The following is a 23,449-nucleotide window of genomic DNA, read 5'->3' as shown; positions in this document are numbered from 1 at the left end:
AGTGGCCTAAAGATACGAAGACGATGAGCAAAAAGAAGACGAAAACTTCATTCAAGTATTTACCCATAGAAATATGGACTCTGATTTTGGCAATGATGCCGAGTAAAACCCTGTTACGATTCAGGTCCGTCTGTAAACCTTGGTGCTCTATAATCGATGACCCTAATTTTGTTCACTTACATCTTCAACTCTCCAACATGAATAACAATACTAAGAAAAAATTATTCGTAGCCTTTGAAGGTGGTGGAAAAAAATGTTCAATCACAATTCGTAGAGCTGATACTTTCAGGAAAACTGGTCACAATTTAACGAGTTCAGACTATTACGATTCTTCAGTGAGTTGTAATGGGTTACTTTTAATGTGGATATATGTTGATGGAAAGAAAGAATTGAGATTGTGGAACCCTAGTATTAGAAAATCATTGCTAATTCCCCCTTACCCAATTCCTTCCCATTTGTGCCATAAAAGTACGACTGCATTTGTGTTTGGATTCGCCCCTTCGACTAAGGAGCATAAAATTCTCGCTCTCACACTTGATAAAACTAAGGGTACTCACCCAAAAGATATGTTTTTTGCGGTTTATACACTCAGTGATCAACGATGGACTGTCAGAAAAAATGGTTTCAATGTCGAGCCCTCGTTGTTTGGGGGTATATTTTGGTCATATTTTTATCCGTCAAATACTGTTTTCTTTCAAGGGACGGTACACTGTATAGGAAGTGATTTATACAAGGATAATAAAGACTATCTTATTTCGCTTGACTTTGATTTGGAAAAGTTCACCTTTTTGGAGCTTCCATATTTCTCTGGTGGCATATTTGATACAAAGAGGTTTCTGCTAAGATATCAATTAGATACGGAAACAATTCTTGCCTTCTCATTAATCATAAACGTGTATTTATACAACTTACGAGAACATACGAAACTAGGGTTGGCTTATAGCCAAGCCCATAACAATATACGAACATAACTACGGGCCTAACCGTATTACCCCCCCTCAAGTTGGAGCATACGGATTAAGAATGCCCAACTTGTCATTTAAGAATCGAAGACGAGAGGCACCAAGGGACTTGGTGAGAATATCAGCCAATTGTTGAACAGTAGAGACGTGCGAGGGAGCAATAAGGCCATCTTTAATAGCATCTCGGACAAAGTGCAAATCAATTTCAATGTGCTTGGTACGCTCATGAAACACGGGGTTATGAGCAATGTGCAAGGCAGATTGGCTATCACAATATAACGGTACTGCTTTCGGGTGAGCCACGCCTAAACAAAGCAATAATCCTTTCAACCATTTAAGCTCACAAGTAATCGCAGCAAGAGAACGATATTCGGCCTCAGCAGACGAGAGTGATACGGTATGTTGTTTCTTGGTTTTCCAGGATATAGGAGAAGAACCAAGAAAAACGAGCCAGCCAGTGAGAGATCGTCGCGTAGTTGGGCATGCTGCCCAATCGGAATCACACCATCCTGTAAGAGATAAATCCGAATCAGAGCGAAGATGAATACCCTGTCCTGGGGTTCCTTTCAAGTAACGAACAGTACGGAGGGCTGCTTCCCAATGGATTTGTCGCGGAGCATGCATATATTGTGATAAAATATGTACGGTATATGTCAGATCAGGTCGGGTCACAGCAAGGTACACCAGGCGACCAACCAATCGCCTATAGGGCTCGGCCTTCTCAAGAGGCTTACTATCATTACGACCTAGTGATTTTGTTCAAGTGGAGTAGCGCACGGCTTACATCCCAACAGACCAGTTTCAGACACAATATCCAGGGTATATTTCCGTTGACACAGAAAAATACCAGTATCATTTCGCGCTACTTCCAACCCGAGGAAATACTTAAGTGGACCCAAGTCTTTCATATGAAAACAGGAATGCAGATAGTCTTTGAAGGTACTTAATGCAGCGGAATCATTGGAGGAGATAATTAAATCATCAACATAGACAAGGGTATTAACTTGGATGTTACCTCGAGTGTACGTGAACAAGGAATAGTCAGACTGGCTTTGGACAAACCCATATTTTTTTAATGCATCACCTAACTTAGCAAACCAACAACGAGGGGCCTGTTTAAGTCCATACAAAGACTTTCGCAACCGACAAACCATACCTGGGACATTGGACTGAAAACCAGGGGGCAGCTTCATATAAACTTCCTCATCCAGATCTCCATGCAGAAAGGCATTATGGACATCCATCTGATGAAGAAGCCAATTTTTGGAGGCTGCTATGGAAAGAAAAGTACGTACAGTGGTCATTTTAGCAACGGGAGCAAATGTTTCTGCATAATCTATGCCTTCCGTTTGATGATTACCAAAAACGACGAGCCGTGCCTTAAGTCGTTCAATCGATGAATCAGATTTGTACTTTATTTTATATAGCCATTTGCTTCCGAGTGCTCGTTTTCCAGGAGGAAGAGGCTCCAAAGTCCACGTCCCATTATCGTCAAGAGCTTTCATCTCTGCATCCATGGCCTTACGCCATCCAACATCTTTTACCGCTTCGTGAAACGAGGTGGGCTCTTTATGGGCCATGAGAGCAGCTAGAAAAGTACGATATTCTAATGTAAATTTTTCACAATTAACATAATTTACAAGAGGGTAAGGTTTACCTGAGACCGGTGATGACGAAGTGACATGAAATGCTTTGGATGGACCACTACCACGAATAGTTTGACCAACGACATAATCACGCAGAGATGTTGACGGTATTTTATCTCGATGACCACGTCCCATGGGGCGTTGTTCAGCCGTACTAGTGGAATCACCACTCACTTCGGCCTCCTGACCATTTCCGTTATCGTCACTAGGCTGCTCAATCTCCTGAACATGTCCATTTCCGTCTGCCGGAGGCTGCTCAATCGCCTCCACTATAGGTGTGACTATAGGTGGGTCCAGCGATGATGCAGGTGGCATGTCATGATGACTAGTGACACCATCATCACTGTCAAAATTTATGTCAGGCACCTCACTGCCACTGGTGGGTGTGTCCTCAAGAAATGGAAACTTATCTTCGTAGAAAATAACATCACGAGACACAAAAAATTCAAGACGGTCCATGTCATATAAGTACCATCCTTTCTTTCCTGCTGGGTATCCCAAAAAAACACACTTTCGACTTCGACTAGCAAATTTGTCCCCCTTCGCACGTTGATTATGGGCATAACATAAGGACCCAAAAATACGCAGATGATCATACGGTGGGGGCGAGCCGAAGATAGCCTCGTATGGGGTCTTTCCTCCTAAAAGGACAGAAGGTGTTCGGTTAATAAGATAGGCTGCCGCAAGGGCACATTCACCCCAAAATTTAATAGGTAAACCGGCCTGAAAACGAAGAGCTCGAGCCACATTGAGGAGATGTTGATGTTTACGCTCTACGCGACCGTTCTGCTGGGGAGTGCCCACGCAAGAACTATGGAAGATAATACCATTTTTGGCAAAATAAGGTTGTAAACAATGAAATTCGGTGCCATTATCACTCCGGACAATTTTTACTTCGGATGAGAATTGACGACGGATCATAGCGAGGAAATTCAAAAATTTGTCATAAACTTCAGTTTTATTAGTCAAGAGATATATCCATACACCTCTAGAAAAATCGTCCACAATAGTAAGAAAATAACGGGCATGACTTGCAGACGGGGGATCATACGGACCCCAAAGATCACAATGCACAAGCTCAAACATGGAACCACTTTTATTATTACTTAATGGAAATGTATTACGAACATGTTTTGCACGATGACAAACCTCACACGGTTTTGGTAAATTGTCCTTGCTATGATTAACAAACGGAAGTAATTTTACTATTTTCTCGGAAGGGTGACCCAACCGCTTATGCCATAAAGAAATACTTGAAACAACTCCTATAGTACTTGTGATTATGCGTGGTTCATGTCGTAAGTAGTATAGTCCATCCAGCCTGTCACCCTTGCCAATCACCGTTCTCGTACATCGGTCCTGAATAAGACATATATTGGAATTAGTCACAAATTCACAATCAAGTGCGTCACTTAATTGTGAGGCGGAAATTAAATTACAACGCAACTGAGGTACATAAAGAACAGGGTCAAGGGAGATGGTTGGAGTAAGCCGAATTCGACCCACTTGAGAAGCGTGAACCTGCGTTCCATCCGGCAAACCAACCACACGGCTGGATATAGTACGAACATCGACCAAATTTTCTAATAAACCTGTCACATGATGCGAGCAACCCGTATCGATTAGCCACTTACCAGAGAAGGTGTGAGTGGGTGTGCCATACACGGTAACCGGAGGTTTGGACGAGTCTCCTTCACCTGATGAAGTAGCAACTGCGTGGCTGGTTTCAGTCTTCATGCCACCAGACGTTCCACTTTTCCCACCTCCTCTGCCTCGGTTAGAGTGCCCGCCACGAGTAGACCCTCCACGGCCAGGTGGTTTAACGCCCTTAAGCTCATACCACCAGTCGGGTAATTCTTCCATAAGATCAAAGCACATACTACGGTCATGTCCCTTCCGATTACAATTATTACACACTAATTGTTGACGTTCAGTGCGTGATAATTCAGAGGAAGGACGCCGACAAGATATGCCAGGCCGCAACGGAGGACGAACAGCAAAGGTTGCGACCTCAGGAGCCACCACTTTTTCTTTTTCTGTCTTATCAGTCCCCCTGACATGCTCTTCCTGACTGATAAGATGAAAAGCACGAGTGACAGTCGGAAGAGGAGTCTGAGAGAGGAGAACAGAGCGGAGAGTGCCATACGGACCAGGTAGCAGGCCGAGTAAAAATTGATGTAGTCGGTCTGATTCCCTGCGTTCCATATGCTTTTTCCCTACAGCACCACCATCACACTTACAAGTAATAATTGGTTCATATTTATCCAATTCGTCCCATAACTGACTTAGCTTGCCATAATACACCGCAACCGACATCGACTCAGATTGCGTACAATCACGCAAGGCACTCTTAATGTGTTGAATACGTGGTCCATCAACAATATTAAATCGTTCATGGATGGCATCCCATAATAACTTAGCATTCTCAAATTTAGGAAGAAGGTTCTTTACCTCTGAATCGATGATATTCGTAAGCCACGAGACTAGCATGGAGTGTATGGTCTCCCAATCCGCGGTCGTACAGGGTGCGGCGGGTTCATTGATGGTACCATCAACAAAAACGTACTTACGGCGTGCTTTTAGAGCAATACGAACATCATGGACCCATTCATCAAAATTATTAAGTTTGAGACGAGAGGTAGTAATAAACTCACCGGGTTTGTCATGATTACCAATGTAATATGGAGAAGAAGGGTCGATCTTTGCCGACGTTTCTCCTTTTCCGTCGCCCATGGCGGCTGGATGTTGTGATTTTATGATCTTTATTTTTGTAATTTAGGGTTCCCTGATACCATGCTAAGATATCAATTAGATACGGAAACAATTCTTGCCTTCTCATTAATCATAAACGTGTATTTATACAACTTACGAGAACATACGAAACTAGGGTTGGCTTATAGCCAAGCCCATAACAATATACGAACATAACTACGGGCCTAACCGTATTAGTTTCTGTTTATTCTTAGGGAATCGGTAGCATTTTTTTGTATATCTGAAGAATATACGAAAATATGGGTGCTTGAACACGACGTTGGAAAGAGGGTATGGACTCAATGGCTTTCCAAACCTTCAACTTGCGATGGATTTGATTTATTCATGGCCAAAACGACGTACACCAAGCCATTCTATTACGAGAGTGATCATGGCGGCTGTTTGATAGTTGGGAAGAAGTCTTATAACATTGCTAGTGGCCAGGTGCAGGAACGTGGAAAATCTATGAGGAAATATGTACAACTAGAAACGTATTCAGAGAGCTTATTGTTGCACAAAGGATATGGAGCTCAGGATGACTGACGTCTTTCCCGTGAATTAGAAAATATGAATAATATTTGGAAAAGCCTTTGGCTCTTAACTCTACTTGCTTTAAGGTCCTTAATTTTGCTGTTGTTGATTGTAACGGTCTCTGCTAGATGTGGCCTTTTCCAATCTGGTAAATGACCGAATATTCTGATTTCGTAAACAATATCAAATTTTATATACTTACTCTTATGGATTTATTTTTTCGGATTTTGCGCTGTGTATATATCCGATACTCCTCCATCCCGGTTCTTTCTTTATCCTTTTTTTTTTTTTTTTTATCTTCGGCGCTACACAGTGCTATCTTTCAGACACTTATCTAACAACCGGATGTGTCGAGTCAGATGCCAGATTGCATTTTCTAAGCTCATTGATCTATACACATTCAATTGGATGGATATACAAGTGACTGTTAGTTTACAGAATTGAAAACCATGTAGCAGTTCAGTTTCACCAGCTTTGATGCTGCAGGCCTGTAGTAGTATTGGCTGTGTTACTGGACAGCACAAGTATTGTATTCGGAATCAAGACATCAGAAACTCGGAACAAGATTTCTGCATTCACCTTTGCATCCCATTGCTCTCACAGACGAGAAATAAGTGTGGTTCTGAATCCTTTGAAAGTATAAGCAACCCCAATCACAAAGGGTTACAATCCAAACAGAAAGAGAACACGGAAATAGCATAACAGATTCAGCATCGAAACAAAAAATTTCATGTGGAGTCGCCAAACAACAGTTCCTAAGCAAAATGCACAGAGGCTGCCATTTGCGAAAAATTTGACATCATACACTACATTGGCTGCGTAAACATTGTTATATAACTATCACATATTTAAGATCATTGATCACCAAATTGGCTAGCTCTCATCTCAGCTGCGCTCGTAACAACTATTGTACTCATTCACTCGACTATTCACATTTCAATTGGCTCTAACTCTATACTACAAGTAACTGTATTGAATGGATCCTACAAAAAAGAAGTTAAAAGAGCCTCTTCCTGCAGCCAGCAGCACCACAATAACAAGCCATTTGCTTAATCTTGCCATCGGGTCCGATAACACTGTCAAGTGCATATCCATAGTCATAGGATAGCTCCTGCAAGTACAGTACAACCACCTACTCATTTAGTGCAAAAATACTGGTTTACATTCTACTACAACATAAAATGGTTGTTTCGATCTAACTCATAATGAAAGTCCGTTTCTACAATTGGCTCCGACTACATTAGACAGTTTCAAAATCCATCAGATTATTATGACGCCTTAAAAAATACAGGCTAAGACCAAAAAAAATCCAAAGACAGGCAATAATGATATTCTTGAACTCACCTGTAGTGGGGGAATATTATCTGCAGCGAAAAGCATCACCCTCGCTAAATTAAGGTCATGATGAGAGCTCAGAATACATTGGATGAACAGGTTTGGCTCACAACTGTGGTTTATGAACCTAGCAAAATTTCCAGTCGATACAGCATCGATGCAAAATTCCGCTGTACCATCTTCAACCTTGTCCGATAAAACTTCAGAAGGAATAGACACATCTCTTAACCTTCTCTGTTAACACAAATACATCAGCTTCGCTAAGCTTGCAAGGATTTGAAAGAAATCTATAGAGTGCTTATGAACATTGATTAACCAATACCTCTCTGCCCTCGAGACCCTTTATAGTCTGCAGGCAATCAATGTCGAAGATGAACATATTATCCAATACACTGTTTGCCTCATCTGATCTTTTCAAAACTCCAATGTATTCGCATATTGGTGAACCGGCTGGGATGTAATCCCAAGATCTCACACCCCAACCCTTGTGCAGTGTACGGAAAACCTAAGTAAAATTTTAACAATATGTTCATCAGCAACAAATCATATATAGCTAATGAAGTCAATATTGATTGGTCAAATACATAACCTCAAAGCGGAATCTTAATCCCTGTTGGGAAGTACGATTAACACAAGCAGGTCCACAACCACAGTTTGGGCCACACTCGAAAACTACATCCTTTGCTTCTACGAGTCTGAAAAGCAAGCAGACAATAGTTGAGAGCTAATAGCTAAATCAAGTAATATTAAAGGTCACTAACCGGTTCATGCACCCACCTGCCACCATCTCGCTTAACATATGGAAAGTCAGAACCATTCAGCTTAGCACAAGCACAAACTTTCGGATCCACGCAACCTCCCACACAATGACAGCCAGCTTTTGGAGCAGGGATCTTCAGATTGCCAGAAACTTTAATAGATTTGCAGTACTCGAAGCCTAATGATTTGCAGTACTCGAAGCCTAATGATATGATGGCAAAAGAAAGTAAAAAAAAAAAAAAAGTAAAAACAGTCAATTCAGCTATTGCGTAAAAAATAGCATAATATAAACACAACTAGATAGTGCAATATACCTGTGGTTGGTACAGGTGAATCATCGAATTCATTTGTTGCTGGAATGGGAATCTTCTCCAGGCCCCCAGAGATATCCTTACAGACTAGTCTTTAAGCCACAAACAAATAAAAATAAACATATTAATTGTTTCATAAAATAAGCTGACACAAACTGTATTAATCTAAGTAACGCTTACCCTCGCAGATTAGCAATAGTATCTGGAACCCGGCCTCTGATGAATTGAACCTGTCAAATCCATTAAGAACAGGTTAAGGAACAAACCCGCGTTATCCAAATTAACTTTCTGTAACAATAATCTGCGGCTAGAGCCTTTTGGAATGTGGACGGAAGCAATAGCATTGCACATTTTATATTGTGAATAAACAGTCATTTCATGCAATTTTCGGCACAATTTTTTTTATCATGAAGAGAACAAAAATACTCTTGATCTGTTTCTACACACGGGTTAGGCAGTACCAACTACCATCTGACCACTTCACTGACAATAGCCAGGACTCCGGAAGCCCTACAGCTGCTACAATAAATGCATACGAAGAATGAAGAGAACAAACAAACCTGTGTAGTTGTCAACTCTGGCTGTCCCCCAAGCCGTTTCAAACTGAACTTGTAAACAGTGAATCCCGCGAGACCTTTATCTGCCCAGTACTTGTCTACCTGTTCAAAACATATAATAATGAATTTAAAAGTTAAAACTCTGTGAGCACACATTAATAGTAATTGATGGCCAACAAATAACACGAACCCAGGATAATAAAAAACTGCCTCGTCATATGGAAATAGCAGTGTGAACAATGGACTTGCAACTAAAGAAGGCGTTACCTTATCAAAAGAAAAGCAAATCATAATCATACAAACATTCAGAACAGCTTCAACTTCGCACAAACCAACCAACGCCATAATTTAAAACAAGAATCTAACAATAACAACGTGTACCTTATAGAGGCCATCATATAAATGTAAATTGCAGAGAGTTTTAAACAAGGTGTACCTTATAGAGGCCATCATATGTGTAGACTTTTCCCACATAAGAGCTTTTTGAGGGATGACCTCTGATTAATCGAACAGGCAGACCTTGCAACATACTATTCTGCATAAAAGATATTTGTACATGGAAATTGGAATCATATAACTATGCCAAAATGTTACATGTAAATGATGTAATGATAATTTCTAATTATTCACAGAATTGCTATCATATCAAATCCAAAGACAGACCGACCTTAAGGGCTAAATTACCCCCTGTCATTTTCTGATCAGCAACCTGCTTCTTGTTACCGTTTAAGTCGTTCCCCCCTTGACCCGTATAGATAACATCTTCCGAGTTATCAAGGTCATCTTCATATTGCCCAGACATTACTATGGACACAGCGAGTGGAAGTAGTTTATATTTTCTGTAGTCCTGCACAAAACGAGTTAGTAAACAAATTCTCATGGATCGTCTTATATAACTATTAAGATCATCAAATAAAGCTCTGGTGACACGACTGCCACGAATTTGAGCAAAATAAATTTATGTACATCTGCAAATAGTTGGATCAAAATTGTCCTGAATTCACAAGATCGAGAGCTAATGATCACATCAAAACTAAAGTCATCACAATCCAAGAGAACAGTAGCCAAGAAAGATGATTATTTACCTCTTTGATACGCCCCTCGCCTATGGTGTCAATACCACTCAGCCAATGGCTATGAAAACCTACGGCCACCATTTCAGCTCTAGAGAAAAATTGGTGCCCGACATCAACACCTGCAAGAATTAAGGTTATTGCATTAGCACCCATCTATTTCACGAGACACTGATTGTACTACAGAACACAATCGTACCAGGAATGGAACCGATCTGTTTTTCACGATACAGAATTTTGTTGGCATCACGCATCTGCAATACTAAAAAGTTAATTCTTCCCTTGTTTGTATGTAAAAAATAACAAATAAAGTAATTAAATAGCTGATCATATTGTTGTTAAATTAAATTCACATTACCTTTGTCGCAGCCTTTAAGTCCGGACGGCTAAAAGACGATTTAATAGGTTCTCCGGACTTCTGTGGAATGCATAAACCATATTAAAACTAAATGTTAGAAAAAATAACTCGCATATTCTTCAAGCAAGAACAACACCTTTTTCTCTTCTGCCGTTTTTTTGCATCTCTTCTCTTCCTCCTACAACCGCCACCATCACCAAGAAGTAACAAAGTTTGTCAAGCAATATTGGATTTTAACTCGGTAAATATATCAACATCAAGATCAGTTATAATACCATACCTGGATGCAATGCAAATAGTAATTGTTAAATGCTCTAAGAGTCTCCTTCACCTTCAAATGATCACTCTTCTCCGAAGAAACCCCGACATCAACTTCAGGTGGCTGATTCCCTATCCCCATTGAACCAGCTCCTTCCTCCGTAGACTCCTGGGAAAGGCTCTTAACCATATCCACGGAAACTGTGGACTTCTCAAGAAGACTCCTATCCATCTCCTTGGAAACTGTGGATGACTCCCCAAGATGGCTCTTAGCCATCTCTACGGACTCTCCAAGAAGGCTCTTAGCCATCTCCTTGGAAACTACAGGCAACCCTGTTGAGTGTTTCTGTTTGATCTTTGGCCTCTTTGCAGGCGTCGACTGCATTACTTTTTCATTGTAAGATACTTGGCTAATTCGCGTACGCTCACTTCTCCTGAGCCCACTCTCCACTTTCTTCACTTCTGTGTTCGTCATTCCTAAATAAAAATTTCAGACCTGTATAAACTGTATAAATGACAAAATTTAAAGTCTGCACGCTCACATACGCGACAGTAAACTCTACTCATACCAGCAACTACAGAGAAAGGAGGCACATAATATTCATATATCTCCTACCTTCTTATCTTATTCATAATACGGATTAATATACTTCATCCGTCCCGGTCAATTGTTGTCCATTTGTTTTGGCACAAAGACCAAGAAAAGGGGCGGGGGGCCAATTACTAAATGACAAGTGGAATCAATTGAGTGTAAATTATCAAATTACTCATCAAATTTATTTTTAAAATAGAAAGGACAACAACTGACTGAGACACCCAAAAATGGAAAAGGACAACAAATGACCGGGACAGAGGGAGTACTACCTACATTTCAATCATTTGTCTACCTTTGATTAAATGACTCCTCACAATGAATGTAACGGATAATCAAACAAACAAATGATCGGGACAAATTGAGTATTATCGTAATATTTACAATCCTATCACGATATCATACCATATGACTCCATCTAATATTCTATTTCCCAATACATCACCGAGACAAAGTCCGCGCTTCGTGCAAAAGAGGCGCGCCATTTTTGGACACACATTTGTAATATTGCAACAATACACAATGTTAAATAATCATCTTTCGGAAATAGCCTCTTTGTGATTTACTAACACGAGTGTAAAGCTATGTACATCCGACTCCCTCTCATCCCGCAATTATCACAACATCTAATTTAAATAAACACGATAATCACATTGATATGCGCCTATGCTACTACAATTAGGGCGTAAAATAAGTAAAAAATATAAAACAAACACGTTAATAATTACTTCCTCCATACGTCTCAATCATTTGTTTGCCTTGGATTAAAACACGTAAACAAATGAATGAAATGCAGGGAATACTGAATTGTAGAATTAGATGATGATTTTACCTTGTGTTTTGGCGAATTGTGGATGGAAAGGGAGAGGTTTTGAAATGAGAAGACTGAAAATGAAGTGCAGAGGACAACTGTCTTAGGTTTTTAAAAGTATTTGAATTTCATTTGACAGTCGTGCTTGCAGTCGTGACGAGACGAGTGCGTATTAACGAGAATCGTGGATACGTGGATAGTCCAAAATCCAAATGGTTTGGACTTTGGACTTTGGAAGTCCGTCTCTTAGTGTGATAAAATCAGTCCAATAATAATCGGAAATTATTATATAAAACGGTTTTATATATAAAATTGTTCATCCCCACTAAACTAAAAGAATAAGAAAGCTTTAATATTTTTTCGCCTAAATGAATATTCTATATTTGGGCTTCATTATATCTTATCTACAATTGGGCCAATAGTCCAATCATATATTATATTAAAGCAGAAACCATCTGCTTCATATGTTGCCACGTGTCATTTTCTTAAAAAATGCCACGTGTAAATATAGGAAAATGCTTCATATTTAATGATCTTATCAGTTACAAAAAATCCATAATTAAAATAAAATATTAGGAAAAATGCATGATTGAACAACCACAAAATATATGCCGAGATTTACGCAATTTAAATTTTCCTTTCATGAAAATGCAATTTGTGGAGATTGCATCAGAAAAGGAACGTATGAAGCCAATGTGGGGATCATTTTGGAAACAAATATTTTATGTTATCTTCTACGGTTCTACCATTATCGTTTATATTGATTTCGTTTTCTCTTAAATTTGATATCACAGCAACACATCAATTAGGTTTTCCTTTTAAAGTTTTTATATCTTTATTACGATGAAAAACATTTGATATGTATCCGAAATTGCCCACCTCATTCATATAGTTACCTCCAACAGCTACCTTCGGCCATCACATTGCTGCATCGTGATCTCCCCTCTCTGTTGAAAAGAGAGTCCTGGTAAATTATATAGTGTGTGATTTTTCGACACAGAGTATGCCGACAATGAGGAGAACTTCATTGTTTTTTTTAGTCTTTACTTTGCTTACTTTTTCATTTCTTTCTATTATATTGTAATTTTATATGTAGTTGATTCGTAATTGATGTGGATCACGATCCTTTAATCTCTAATAATAACAGTGATTAATTATGACCATGTAGAGCAGGGAGGAATTCAATATACTCAGTCGAAATGGTGGGACAATGAAAATTGGTAAATTATTTGACTTGCATTTTATTCATTTTGAATAATATTATTATCATGACAGTTTTTATTTATACCCAATCGAAATGACATGTATTTTATTTATTTTGAATAATAGTACTAAAAATAAATAATATTTTTCAAAGAGTTAGTCTTGTGTAAGACGGTTTTACACTAATGTTGTTGTAAGGCGGATTCAAACCCTAGCATTGGTCATCACAAAGAAGCTTTGGAGCTAAATTATTCACACATTATCAACTTTGAAGATTGCAGATATGTATTGATTTAGCGGCCAAATAGAGCCAAATTTCATTTCCATTGTTAATTTGGATACAAGTTAATTTATTTCTTATACCAAATTGAATGTATATTTTTGTAAATGGTTTCATTAATGATGTGAAATTCCTAATTATCTAAACGCCCCCACACTGAAAATTTGAGATATGGGTAAAATTTATAACCCATATTCATTCATCAAAGTTGGACCATTGATTCTTTGTAATTCTTATTTATACTTTGTTTCGTTCATCTAGACGTTGTAAGAGATTAGTTCAGTTGCAAAACTTCGTTTCATAGATATTTTTTTATTATGACTTCGACGACTCCGACCGCGGATATTTGCTTGAGATGGTTATAATAGTTAGGTTATTTTTATGATAACACACAATAAAAATGAGTTATTTTTGGAAGATTTCACAAACATCGGCTTATTTTAGATAACTTTGCGAACAAAAACAATGGCAGTGTGATAAATCACAGTGAAATGAGAGAAGTTATCCTTCTTTTCGAAAGCAGGACACCTAAAAATGATGATGTGAATAAGCTTACAATTATTAATTGTGTACTTGGGAATACGATAATTGAATATCACATAAATATTGAAGGATTATTTTAATAATATATTCCTTATAATCCAGTGAATATTTTACACTTGCCTTAACTTATGAGGGAGAAATCAAGCAAATAGTATACACTTGCCTTAATTTGTGAGGGAGAAATCAAGCAAGTGTAACGTATTGATTGGAACGGAGGGACTAATATTTAATCATAATCATTTATTATTTTAATCAATTGATTGATTAAACACAACCATATTAGAGTTAAGATCATTTGTTCCATTTTTGTATTACATTTTCTATTAAACTAATGATGTGTTACAAAAGAAAATATAATGGGACAGAAAATCCACTCAAAACAAACTTTGATCTAAGTTAGTACTTACGGTTTTTCTAAATACTTAAACTAAATACTTCATACGTCCCCGTCAAACGACACAATTTATCCATAAAAAACTTCCCAATATAGTAAGATAGATTGAGATTTGAGACACAACTATGATATTCTTTTGTGAGTTTTTAGATATGTTCAATATACAAATATAACATCATCATAACATTTTAGATATTTATTTATGGAGTTAGTCATATGTAATCATGCAAGCTGATTTAACATGATATAGTTGTAAAACAGGTTTAAACACAACCGTATTAATAAGTAAAAGTGGTTAATAAAAGATCTGATTTATGATCAATTCATGCGTAAAACTGACGTATACATAAATTTGTGTTCATACTGTGTTATACTCCGTAAGTGACAATGTAGTTTTCTATTTATCACAGAATATTTACATTTGTTTTCTTCGATTTCTGCAGATCTACCATCTTCAGTCAGTACGTATACAAGTACATTAGTCGTCTTATCCTATTTGATTGTCATTTGTAACACTCGAATTAACTAATGTTATAATCTACTTCAATATTATATTTGTAAGAAAATGATTTAATAATAATTTTTTTTTTTTTTTTGGAACGAAAGAACTTAGATTAAATAAAAGTCAAGTTCAAGAGAAATACATCAAGGGGGCGGGTCGGGGTGAAGCGGCTCAATGGCCGAAACAAAGTCCATAGTACATAACCTACTAACAAAAGAAGGGGGCAAAGTCCCAAATAATAATTTGATATATATATATATATATATATATATATATGCATAAGAAGTGATTCGACAATTAGTTGGAGTTATGTGCTCTTCCTCCGTTTTGTATGTCTTCTCTCCATTATTCAAATTGTTGTTACATAATTTAATATTGCGAGAAAATGGACATGGTAAAACATAGCAAAATACACCCTCCGTTTCGGTCGTTTGTTTACCTTTGATTTTGGCACAAAGACCAAGGAGAAAGGAATGGAGCAGTTATTGAGTGACAAGTGAATCAAATTGAGTGTAGAATATCAAATTACAAATCAAAGACATTCATAAAATAAAAAAGGTAATCAATTATCTTGGACAATGGACACGCCAAAATAAAATAGGTAAACAAATGACCAAAATAGAGGGGTGTCATTTTATTCTAACGTGATAATCTATTATTCATTCAATTAGTGTGAAAGAATTGCATTCCTTTACTAACCTATATACCAAGAACAGACAGATTTCAGTTAAATTATTATTAGTTCGGATTCTTAATTGATGTCCTTTTGGCCATAACTGTGAGAACCGATGGGAAATGAGAAGGAAGTCAGTTGGAAGATATGAGTAAAACAAATGATAAATTTGATAGATTTGTGTGCCATTATTAAAGACACCATCACAGATTAACGTGTGCAATTCATCTAAGCAAGTACGGAGTAAGTAACTATGTTGTACGAGTAACAGTTTACCATGTTATGACATCACATTTTTTTATGTGTTACATAGAGGTGGTCGGGTCTGGTCAGATGGCGTCGTTTCGAATCATAACGATCCTGACCATGTCTAGGGTTGGGTTAGTCGGGTTAATTCGTAGATCGAGTTTGGGTTAGGTCGAGTCATTTATATATTTGCCGGGTTGGATTTTAGTTGAGACATTTCATTATCGCGGGTTATTATCAAATTCATTTCTTGGCCGCATCATTATGATAATTTATCGGGTTTGGGATGGGTTTGCTTGGTGTGACTCATCAAATCATTATCCAATTGATTTTTTCCGAATATTTTACCAGTTTGAGATGAGTTATGAACTTACGGTCATTATTCATGGAAGTTATTGGGTTAGTTAATTTTATTTTATAAGTGTTATTCATTAGGTTGGTTTATTTTGGTCTTTATCGACTTGACTCTTTGTATATGTCGTGATATTTTAAGTTAATGTTGAGTTATCTCTCGGATTAGGTCAACTTTAGAGTGTCAAGTTGTGGACTTATGGAAGTTATACGTGATGAGTAGTGAGGTGGGTCGAGAGTCGTGATAGGTGACTGGTAGGTGGTGGATGGGTTATTATTGGATGGTCAATGGTGGGTCACAGTCGCGTTGGTGTTGAACATTGGTCGGTCATTGTTAGGGAATTATAGGGTATGTTGAGAAAGTTGGAAGAGAACAGAATCGGATTTGGGTCCCTGAGGAGTCGACTGTTAAAGTATGTAGGTTTAAGGAATTAGAAGGGGTGTAATGATCCGTTAGGCCCTGTTCTTTTGGAATTAATTTCTTTTTTTAGAAGTTAAGTTAATTTCATTTCAATTCAGGCCGATTCAGTTCAATTATTATATAAGTAATATTTTTTCATATGATGTTAGATATACAAATAGTTCTTTGATTAGACTCGATTAATGGCACGTAAATGAGTTATTTTATATATATACTTTGAAAATTACAATTATAATATAAGCATTATTTATAATGCAATTTTGAGGATCGCCCGTGCGGGCACGGGTTCAAAAACTAGTACTGATTAATTACATACAATAACTAACCTACTACAATATAAGAGCATTCATATGTTGTTTTACTTCTAAAACGAAAAAATTGCGAATAATTGTTTTTACACTTTAATTTAATACTATCTATTTCTACTGTATACAACGTGAACATTTAAATTTTTGGTTATTTTTTTAATTTTTTTGATTTAATATATACATAAGTATATTTATTACAACACAGATACACACAAAATAGTTTCAGCAATTGTATATACGGTAACGGTGTTGAACCTTCTTTTTTCTATCTCTTAATATAAAACATTACTAATATTAAGTTTTATTCTATACTTAAATTTCAAATGGAGTTAGAATAAGTTAAATATAATTAGATAATTGTTAAATTCTCTAATGTCCCTATCTAAAAAACCGCGTGTGCGCGGGATTTATACTAGTTAGTATATCAAACTAGTTTTACACCCGTGCAATATTAAAGGCTACTGTCCAATAATGACATGACAATATGACATTCGTTTGCACTTACTCTTAAGTGGTTTACCTTTTTTTAATCAGAAATTTTTCATATTAAAGGCTACTGTTCTTTACGATAACCGTTATCTTTTATTTGCTTTCATGTATTCGGTTTCGGTTATTTGCCAATAACCACAAATCCACAATCTTTTAGAATAGGCTACGATTATTTGCAACAACTTTGAATGGAAATTGTATCCAAACATTAACATCTCATTCCCTCTCCCCTTCCTTTAGACCTGACAAAGTCATCCGAAAAGACTTACTCGAGACCTGAAATTGACCCGAACTGCCGCACCCAAATGACACCTGAATTGACCCGACCCGACCCGAACCGTGCTTTTCATGGACCCGTAACAGACCCGACCCAAAGTGACCCGATCTGAAACCACCTAACCCGAAAATGACACGACAAAACATAACTTTAATTGACTCAAAAAGACTTAAAATGCCTTTTTTCTCTTATTCACTAACTCCAAAAATGACTCGATCCACTTGACCCGAAACAGATACGACCAACAAACCCGAAACAGATCCATAACCCGAAATGACCCAACCCAACCCGAAAAGTTAAGAAACCCGAAATGTCAGGCCCGAGCTAAATCTAACCCAATTAACCCATTTACCAGGTGTCTTTCCCTCCCTTTCCCTCCACTTTTACCATCCAACCCAAACTCTATAAAGTGTAAACAATAAACATAAACATGCGTTTAATCTGCCAATTTCTCATCCTAATCCGACCCAATAGACCGAACTCATAATCCGTCGGTCCGGCCCTTCAACAAATCAACCAACGACTTTTATCTATCCTTCATTTTTCACCTTTACCTCTCAATTTTTTACTGAGCTTATTCATCTTCAACAATTTCATCATTCGCCTTCAATTCGCGCCATTCCTCTTCAAATTCTTTGCTGCGACTATAAACAGGTCAATATCTCTGTACTATTTAACACATTTTTGTTTAATTTTTCATAATCGCACATGTTCATGAATTTTTTGGTTAATTTAGGGTTTAGGTGATGTTCATAATTCATACTCAGTATTCACTGATTTGTTCAATGTCTTTGTTTAATTACGTTTTTGATAAGTAATTAGGGTTTCTTGTAGTCTTCTTTTGTACGATAAATTAAGAATCCTAATTCGTACAATTGAAATCCCTAAATTGTCGAATTTAAACTCATTAAAAGTTGTTTTTTTTGCATTTAAAGGAGATTGGCTTAAAGATTTGAAGATGATGAGCAAAAAGAAGACGAAGACATCAATCAAGTACTTACCCATAGAAATATGGTATCTGATTTTGGCAAGAATGCCGAGTAAAACCCTGTTACGATTCAGGTCCGTCTGTAAACCTTGGTGCTCTATAATCGATGACGCTGATTTTGTTCACTTGCATCTTCAACTCTGCAACATGAATAACAATACTAGGAATAAATTATTCCTAGCCTTTGAGAGTCTGGGATTGAGTAGTCAAAAAGGATGTTTGGTGACAGTTCGTAGAGCCGATACTTTCAGGAAAACCAGTCACAATTTACCGAGCTTTAAAAATTACAGTTCTTCAGGGTGTTGTAATGGGTTACTTTTAATGTGTACAAATGTTGATGAAAATAAAGAATTGAGATTGTGGAACCCTAGTATTAGAAAATCATTGCTAATTCCCTCTTGCCCACTTTATTCCCCTTCCAACCATAATTGTAGGACTGCATTTGTGTTTGGATTTGCCCCTTCGACCAAGGAGCATAAAATTATCGCTCTCGCATTTGATCATACCCATCCAAAGGATATGTTTATTGCGGTTTATAGACTCAGTGATCAACGATGGACGGCTGTCAGAAAAAATGGCTTCAATATCGAGCGCTCGTGCTTTCGGGATATATTTTGGGCATATTGTTGTCCGTCAAATACTGTTTTCTTTCAAGGGGTGGTACACTGTACAGGAAATAAATTTTACGGGGATTATAAAAACTATCTTATTTCCCTTGACTTTGATTCGGAAAAGTTCACCTTTTTGAAGCTTCCATATTTCTCCGGCGGCAAACTTGATACAAAGAGGTTTCTGTTTATTCTTGGGGAATCGGTTGCATTTTTTTGTATATCTAAAGTATATACCAATATATGGGTGCTTGAACACGACGCTGGAAAGAGGGTGTGGACTCTATGGCATTCTAGAACTTCAACTCGTGATGGATTTGATTTATTCATGGCCATCACGTACTCCAAGCCATTCTATTACGAGAGTGATCATGGCGGCTGTTTGATGGTTGGGAAGGGGTCTTATCACATTGCTAGTGGCCAGGTGCTGGAGCGTGGAAAATCTATGAGGAAATTTGTACATCTAGAAACGTACTCAGAGAGCTTAGTGTTGCACAAAGGATATGGAGCTCAGGATGACGTCTTTCCTGGGAATTAGAAAATATATTATCATATTCTCTAATACTATTGTTCCTTAGTCTTTACCGGCCTATTGTTTAAACTACTTGCTTTATTGTCCTTCATTTTGCTGCTGTGGTCGTGGCTCTGCTAGATATGGCCTTTTTTTTTTTTATCTGGTTCATGCTAGAAGTATATGACCGTAAATAATGGCTGATTTTATGTATAGACGTGTGTATGATTGCAGTCAGCAACTACTAGCCCTTTTGGAAGATTCATTGGCCCAGGTTCTTCTATCGGACTGTTTAGTCTCGAACTTGGCTAGAGCATAGTTTCTGCATTCTGGAAGTGACTTATCATTTGTACTCCGTCGAATTAACTTTTTTGCTTTCTAAGCTATTCTAATTGGAATTTCATCTTTTGTTGGCATAATTTGTTTATGATGCACTATATGGTTTCTCCCTTGTTATTTCTGCCATCTTGTAATCTGATGTTATCTTAAGTACCACATGGGCACTTGTTGCATTGTGTTATGATGAACTCGGAATTTCAGAAGTTTCTGATAAGATCCTTCTATCGAAAATGGTTCGAGCTTTTTTCTCTACCTCTTCAAATTATTCATGTAGATTTGAATCACTTCAGTTTGATAGGAGTAACTTATGTTGCTTTTCCTCTTCATATTACCCCGCATATGATCCGTGTTGGACACTTTGTTGGATACTTCTAATCGCGCATGAGTATCATTGGGAGTAACAACTTACAATCAATGATTATCGATCTACAAAGAAACAACCGCTTAGCTGCCCGTGCATGTATGCAAAGGTACGTTTTCTTTCTTTCCTCCGTTTTCATATAGGTTCGTCATGATTATTGATCTCTCATTTTGACGATGATCAAAGAGTCACGGTCATCATGTTTGCAGTTGCATCACAAGTTAACTGTTGATATATGAGTTGTAAATGTTCTTGGTTTCTGTCTGCTCATTCCTCATTTCTGATGACATGCCTGTATAAATGATGACTGTTACTGATTATAAAGCTCTTTCCTTCTTGGTATATATGACTAAAGTCATTCTGGGACTTTTGATGTGTTCTAAGATGTAAGAATTGCTCAAAAATAAGTATCACCACTAATTCCGCTACTACAATAACACGATTTTATGAACCATTAACTAATTCGTAAATAAGCTGGTATCACGATAATAAGCTTGTAGTGACATGTAAATGTAACATAATGCATACTCATTATCACGAATTCACTAGAAGCTTATTGCAAGACATGTAACATACTTTGTAGTCATTTTTTAATTCCATATTACTGTATCCTTTTCCTTTTACTTCGCATTATCATAATGTGAAATGGTGTCACATAATTCAAGTATTGAATGTCCAATGACTAGATGTGTTCATGTGTATGACCTGACCCGACTCGAAAAACTAACCGAAACTCGCACGAAAATACTCAAAAAGGACCCGCTTTTTCAACCCGAACCCGAAAACGACCCAACCGCTAAGAACCTGCACATTTAAGGTCAAGACCCGCCCACTCTGTCACCCGACCTATAAATAGGTAAATTTATTAAACACATGTATTTAAAACAAATAAAACTAATATAAAATGAAAAAAATATCTAAACAAATAAAACAGTTCGTGTACCCTGCCTCGTAATTTATTCTTTGTACACGTGTTCATAAATTTTTAGGTTAATTTAGGGTTTAGGTAATGATTGTAATTCATAGTCTTCACTGATTTTGTTCAATGTCTTTGTTTAATTACTTTTTTGCGAAGTAATTAGGGTTTATTTTAGTCTTCTTTTGTTCGATGGTCTCTGATTTTGGCAAGAATGCCGAGTAAAACCCTGTTACAATTCAGGTCTGTCTGTAAACCTTGGTGCTCTATAATTGATGGCGCTGATTTTGTTTAGTTACATGATGTTTGATGACACTTTGTAGAGCTGATACTTTCAGGAAAACCGGTCACAATCTAATGAGTTCAGGAAATGACAATTCTCGAGGGATTTGTAATGGGTTGAGTATAAATGGGTTAATTTTAACGTGGAATTTGTTGATAAAAGCAAGAAATGATATTGTGGAACCCTAGTATTAGAAAATCATTGTTAATTCCTCCTTGCCCCAATTCCTTCCCATTTGCATGGTAGGACTGCTTTTGTGTTTGGATTCGCTCCTTCGACTAAGGAATATAAAATCCTCGCTATCACGTTTGATGAAACTCCGGGTACTCAGCCTATAGATATGTTTTTTTGCGGTTTATACACTCAGTGATTGATCAACGATGGACTGTTCGAAATAATGGCCTCAATATCAAGAGCTCGTGCTTTAGGGTCTGTTTGGATAGGAGGATTTGGAGGGAAAGTGAGGGGAGGGAAAGGAAGGGATGATAAATCCTTTGTTTGGTTAGCAAAATGGAGGTGGAGGGATTTTGAGAGGAGGGAAAATGAATCCCTCCACTTCCCCCCTCCAAGCCAAATTATTTCCTCTCCAACAAAGGCAAGATTTGGAGGGAAAATGACCTCCTCCATTCTCCCTCCCCTTCCCTTCCATCCCTTTCTCTTCTCTCCTTCTCCCTCCCCTCCCTTTCCCTCCACTTTTGCTATTCAAGGACCACATGTACTCCCAAGGCATTCTATTACCAGAATGATGACGGCAGCTGTTTGATTATTGGGAAGAAATCTTATCACATTGCTAGTGGCCAGGTGCAGGAATGTGGAAAATCTATGACGAAATATGTAGAGCTAGAAATGTATTCGGAGAGCTTAGTGTTGCACAAAGGAAATGGAGCTCAGGATGACGTCTTTCGTGTGAATTAGAAAATACTTTCTCTTATGGATGATATTCGGAAAAGCCTATCCTCGTAAACAAAGGATATGGCCGTTGCTACTTGTTCATCTTGCTGTTTGATTAGCTAGAATTATTGTTATTATTCCCTTATCCATTGTCTAAACTACTTGCTTTAATGCCCTTCATTTTGTTGCTGTTGGTTGTGGCTGTCGTAGTTATGGCCTTTTTTTTACGATCTGGTATATTGTTTGCAGCTGGATCAGATACATTGCATGTTGCATGAGAACATGCCTTTACAGATGATGATTGTTACGCTTATAAAGCTCTCTGGGACTCATTCTGGGACTTTTGACGTGTTATCTCTTCTGAGTATTGTTCATTGTTCATTTTTCCGGGTGTGCGCTGTGCTGTATCAAGGTGATTGAACTTAGTACCCGAAGTATATATCCGATACATACTCCCTCCATTCCGATCTTTTTTTTTTTCTTTTTGTGAAGGATATTTTAGTTAAAGGTAAATAAATGATTGAAAGAAAAGGAGGATTTTGTATTATGGCACAAGCGAGGGATATGAATGATAGCTATTGGGAATTTTTGTCGATTCTAAGTCGACTGTTCTGGTTTTTAAGCTCAAGAAAGAAATAGATGAGTTTGAGGCATATGATTTTGATGTCGATGTTTTGGGCTATGGGCCAAATGTTGAATCTAAGTTGGAATTTGGCGGCTTTTAACTGTGTGATATGAAGTATGAATATGCCACTCTCATTTCCCAAAGTATTTACGTATTTTAAAATTCTCTTTACATGATTTGAAAAATATACCGAGAATATCTTATTTTAATGGTTATGATGGATGATGTATAGTGGACAATGAATTCCAGGTTCGAATATGCTCGCCTCTGTCCCTTATATAATTTTAATGAAATAA

General features: G+C 37.5%; 3 protein-coding genes and 1 long non-coding RNA gene across 6 annotated transcripts; 3 read left to right on the top strand and 1 right to left on the bottom strand.

Annotated features, from left to right (window-relative positions):
- The first annotated feature begins 23 nt into the window (after positions 1–23).
- Positions 24–971, top strand: LOC141590504 (putative F-box only protein 11). Its single transcript, XM_074411094.1, has one exon. It carries the CDS (start codon positions 24–26, stop codon positions 969–971), a length of 948 nt encoding a protein of 315 aa, XP_074267195.1.
- A 5,625-nt stretch (positions 972–6,596) lies between these two features.
- LOC141615949 (histone-lysine N-methyltransferase, H3 lysine-9 specific SUVH4-like) lies at positions 6,597–12,055 on the bottom strand. Of its 2 annotated transcripts, none has more exons than XM_074433831.1 (16): positions 11,966–12,055; positions 10,564–11,046; positions 10,420–10,461; positions 10,284–10,343; positions 10,125–10,179; positions 9,938–10,047; positions 9,520–9,699; positions 9,289–9,387; positions 8,856–8,954; positions 8,476–8,525; positions 8,299–8,387; positions 8,003–8,186; positions 7,815–7,920; positions 7,548–7,730; positions 7,235–7,459; positions 6,597–7,001 (listed from the first exon to the last, which is right to left on the bottom strand). In XM_074433831.1, the coding sequence occupies exons 2-16, from the start codon at positions 11,014–11,016 to the stop codon at positions 6,888–6,890; spliced, it is 2,049 nt and encodes a 682-aa protein (XP_074289932.1). In that variant the 5' UTR covers positions 11,017–11,046; positions 11,966–12,055; the 3' UTR covers positions 6,597–6,887. The 2 variants fall into 2 exon arrangements, with proteins under 2 accessions (XP_074289932.1, XP_074289933.1); XM_074433832.1 differs by having other exon boundaries at positions 10,564–11,018; positions 11,966–12,045.
- A 571-nt stretch (positions 12,056–12,626) lies between these two features.
- On the top strand, positions 12,627–13,565 carry LOC141620314 (uncharacterized). The gene is made up of 2 exons (XR_012531937.1): positions 12,627–13,164; positions 13,346–13,565. It is a non-coding gene; the product is annotated as an uncharacterized LOC141620314 (long non-coding RNA).
- Positions 13,566–18,065: 4,500 nt separating this feature from the next.
- On the top strand, positions 18,066–23,190 carry LOC141615928 (F-box protein At2g23160-like). 2 transcript variants are annotated; one of them, XR_012530319.1, is made up of 3 exons: positions 18,066–18,285; positions 18,567–20,547; positions 22,778–23,190. XR_012530319.1 is itself a non-coding variant. In XM_074433830.1 (2 exons), the coding sequence occupies exon 2, from the start codon at positions 18,590–18,592 to the stop codon at positions 19,763–19,765; it is 1,176 nt and encodes a 391-aa protein (XP_074289931.1). In that variant the 5' UTR covers positions 18,066–18,285; positions 18,567–18,589; the 3' UTR covers positions 19,766–22,748. The 2 variants fall into 2 exon arrangements, 1 of the variants encoding a protein (XP_074289931.1); XM_074433830.1 differs by lacking the exon at positions 22,778–23,190 and having other exon boundaries at positions 18,567–22,748.
- The last annotated feature ends 259 nt before the right edge of the window (positions 23,191–23,449 follow it).

Source organism: Silene latifolia, chromosome 1, assembly GCF_048544455.1.
Source record: "Silene latifolia isolate original U9 population chromosome 1, ASM4854445v1, whole genome shotgun sequence".
In the NCBI taxonomy this organism is placed as follows: Eukaryota; Viridiplantae; Streptophyta; class Magnoliopsida; order Caryophyllales; family Caryophyllaceae; genus Silene; species Silene latifolia.
The sequence above is the reverse complement of the archived record's forward strand: the minus strand, read 5'-3'. Positions and strand labels throughout refer to the sequence as shown.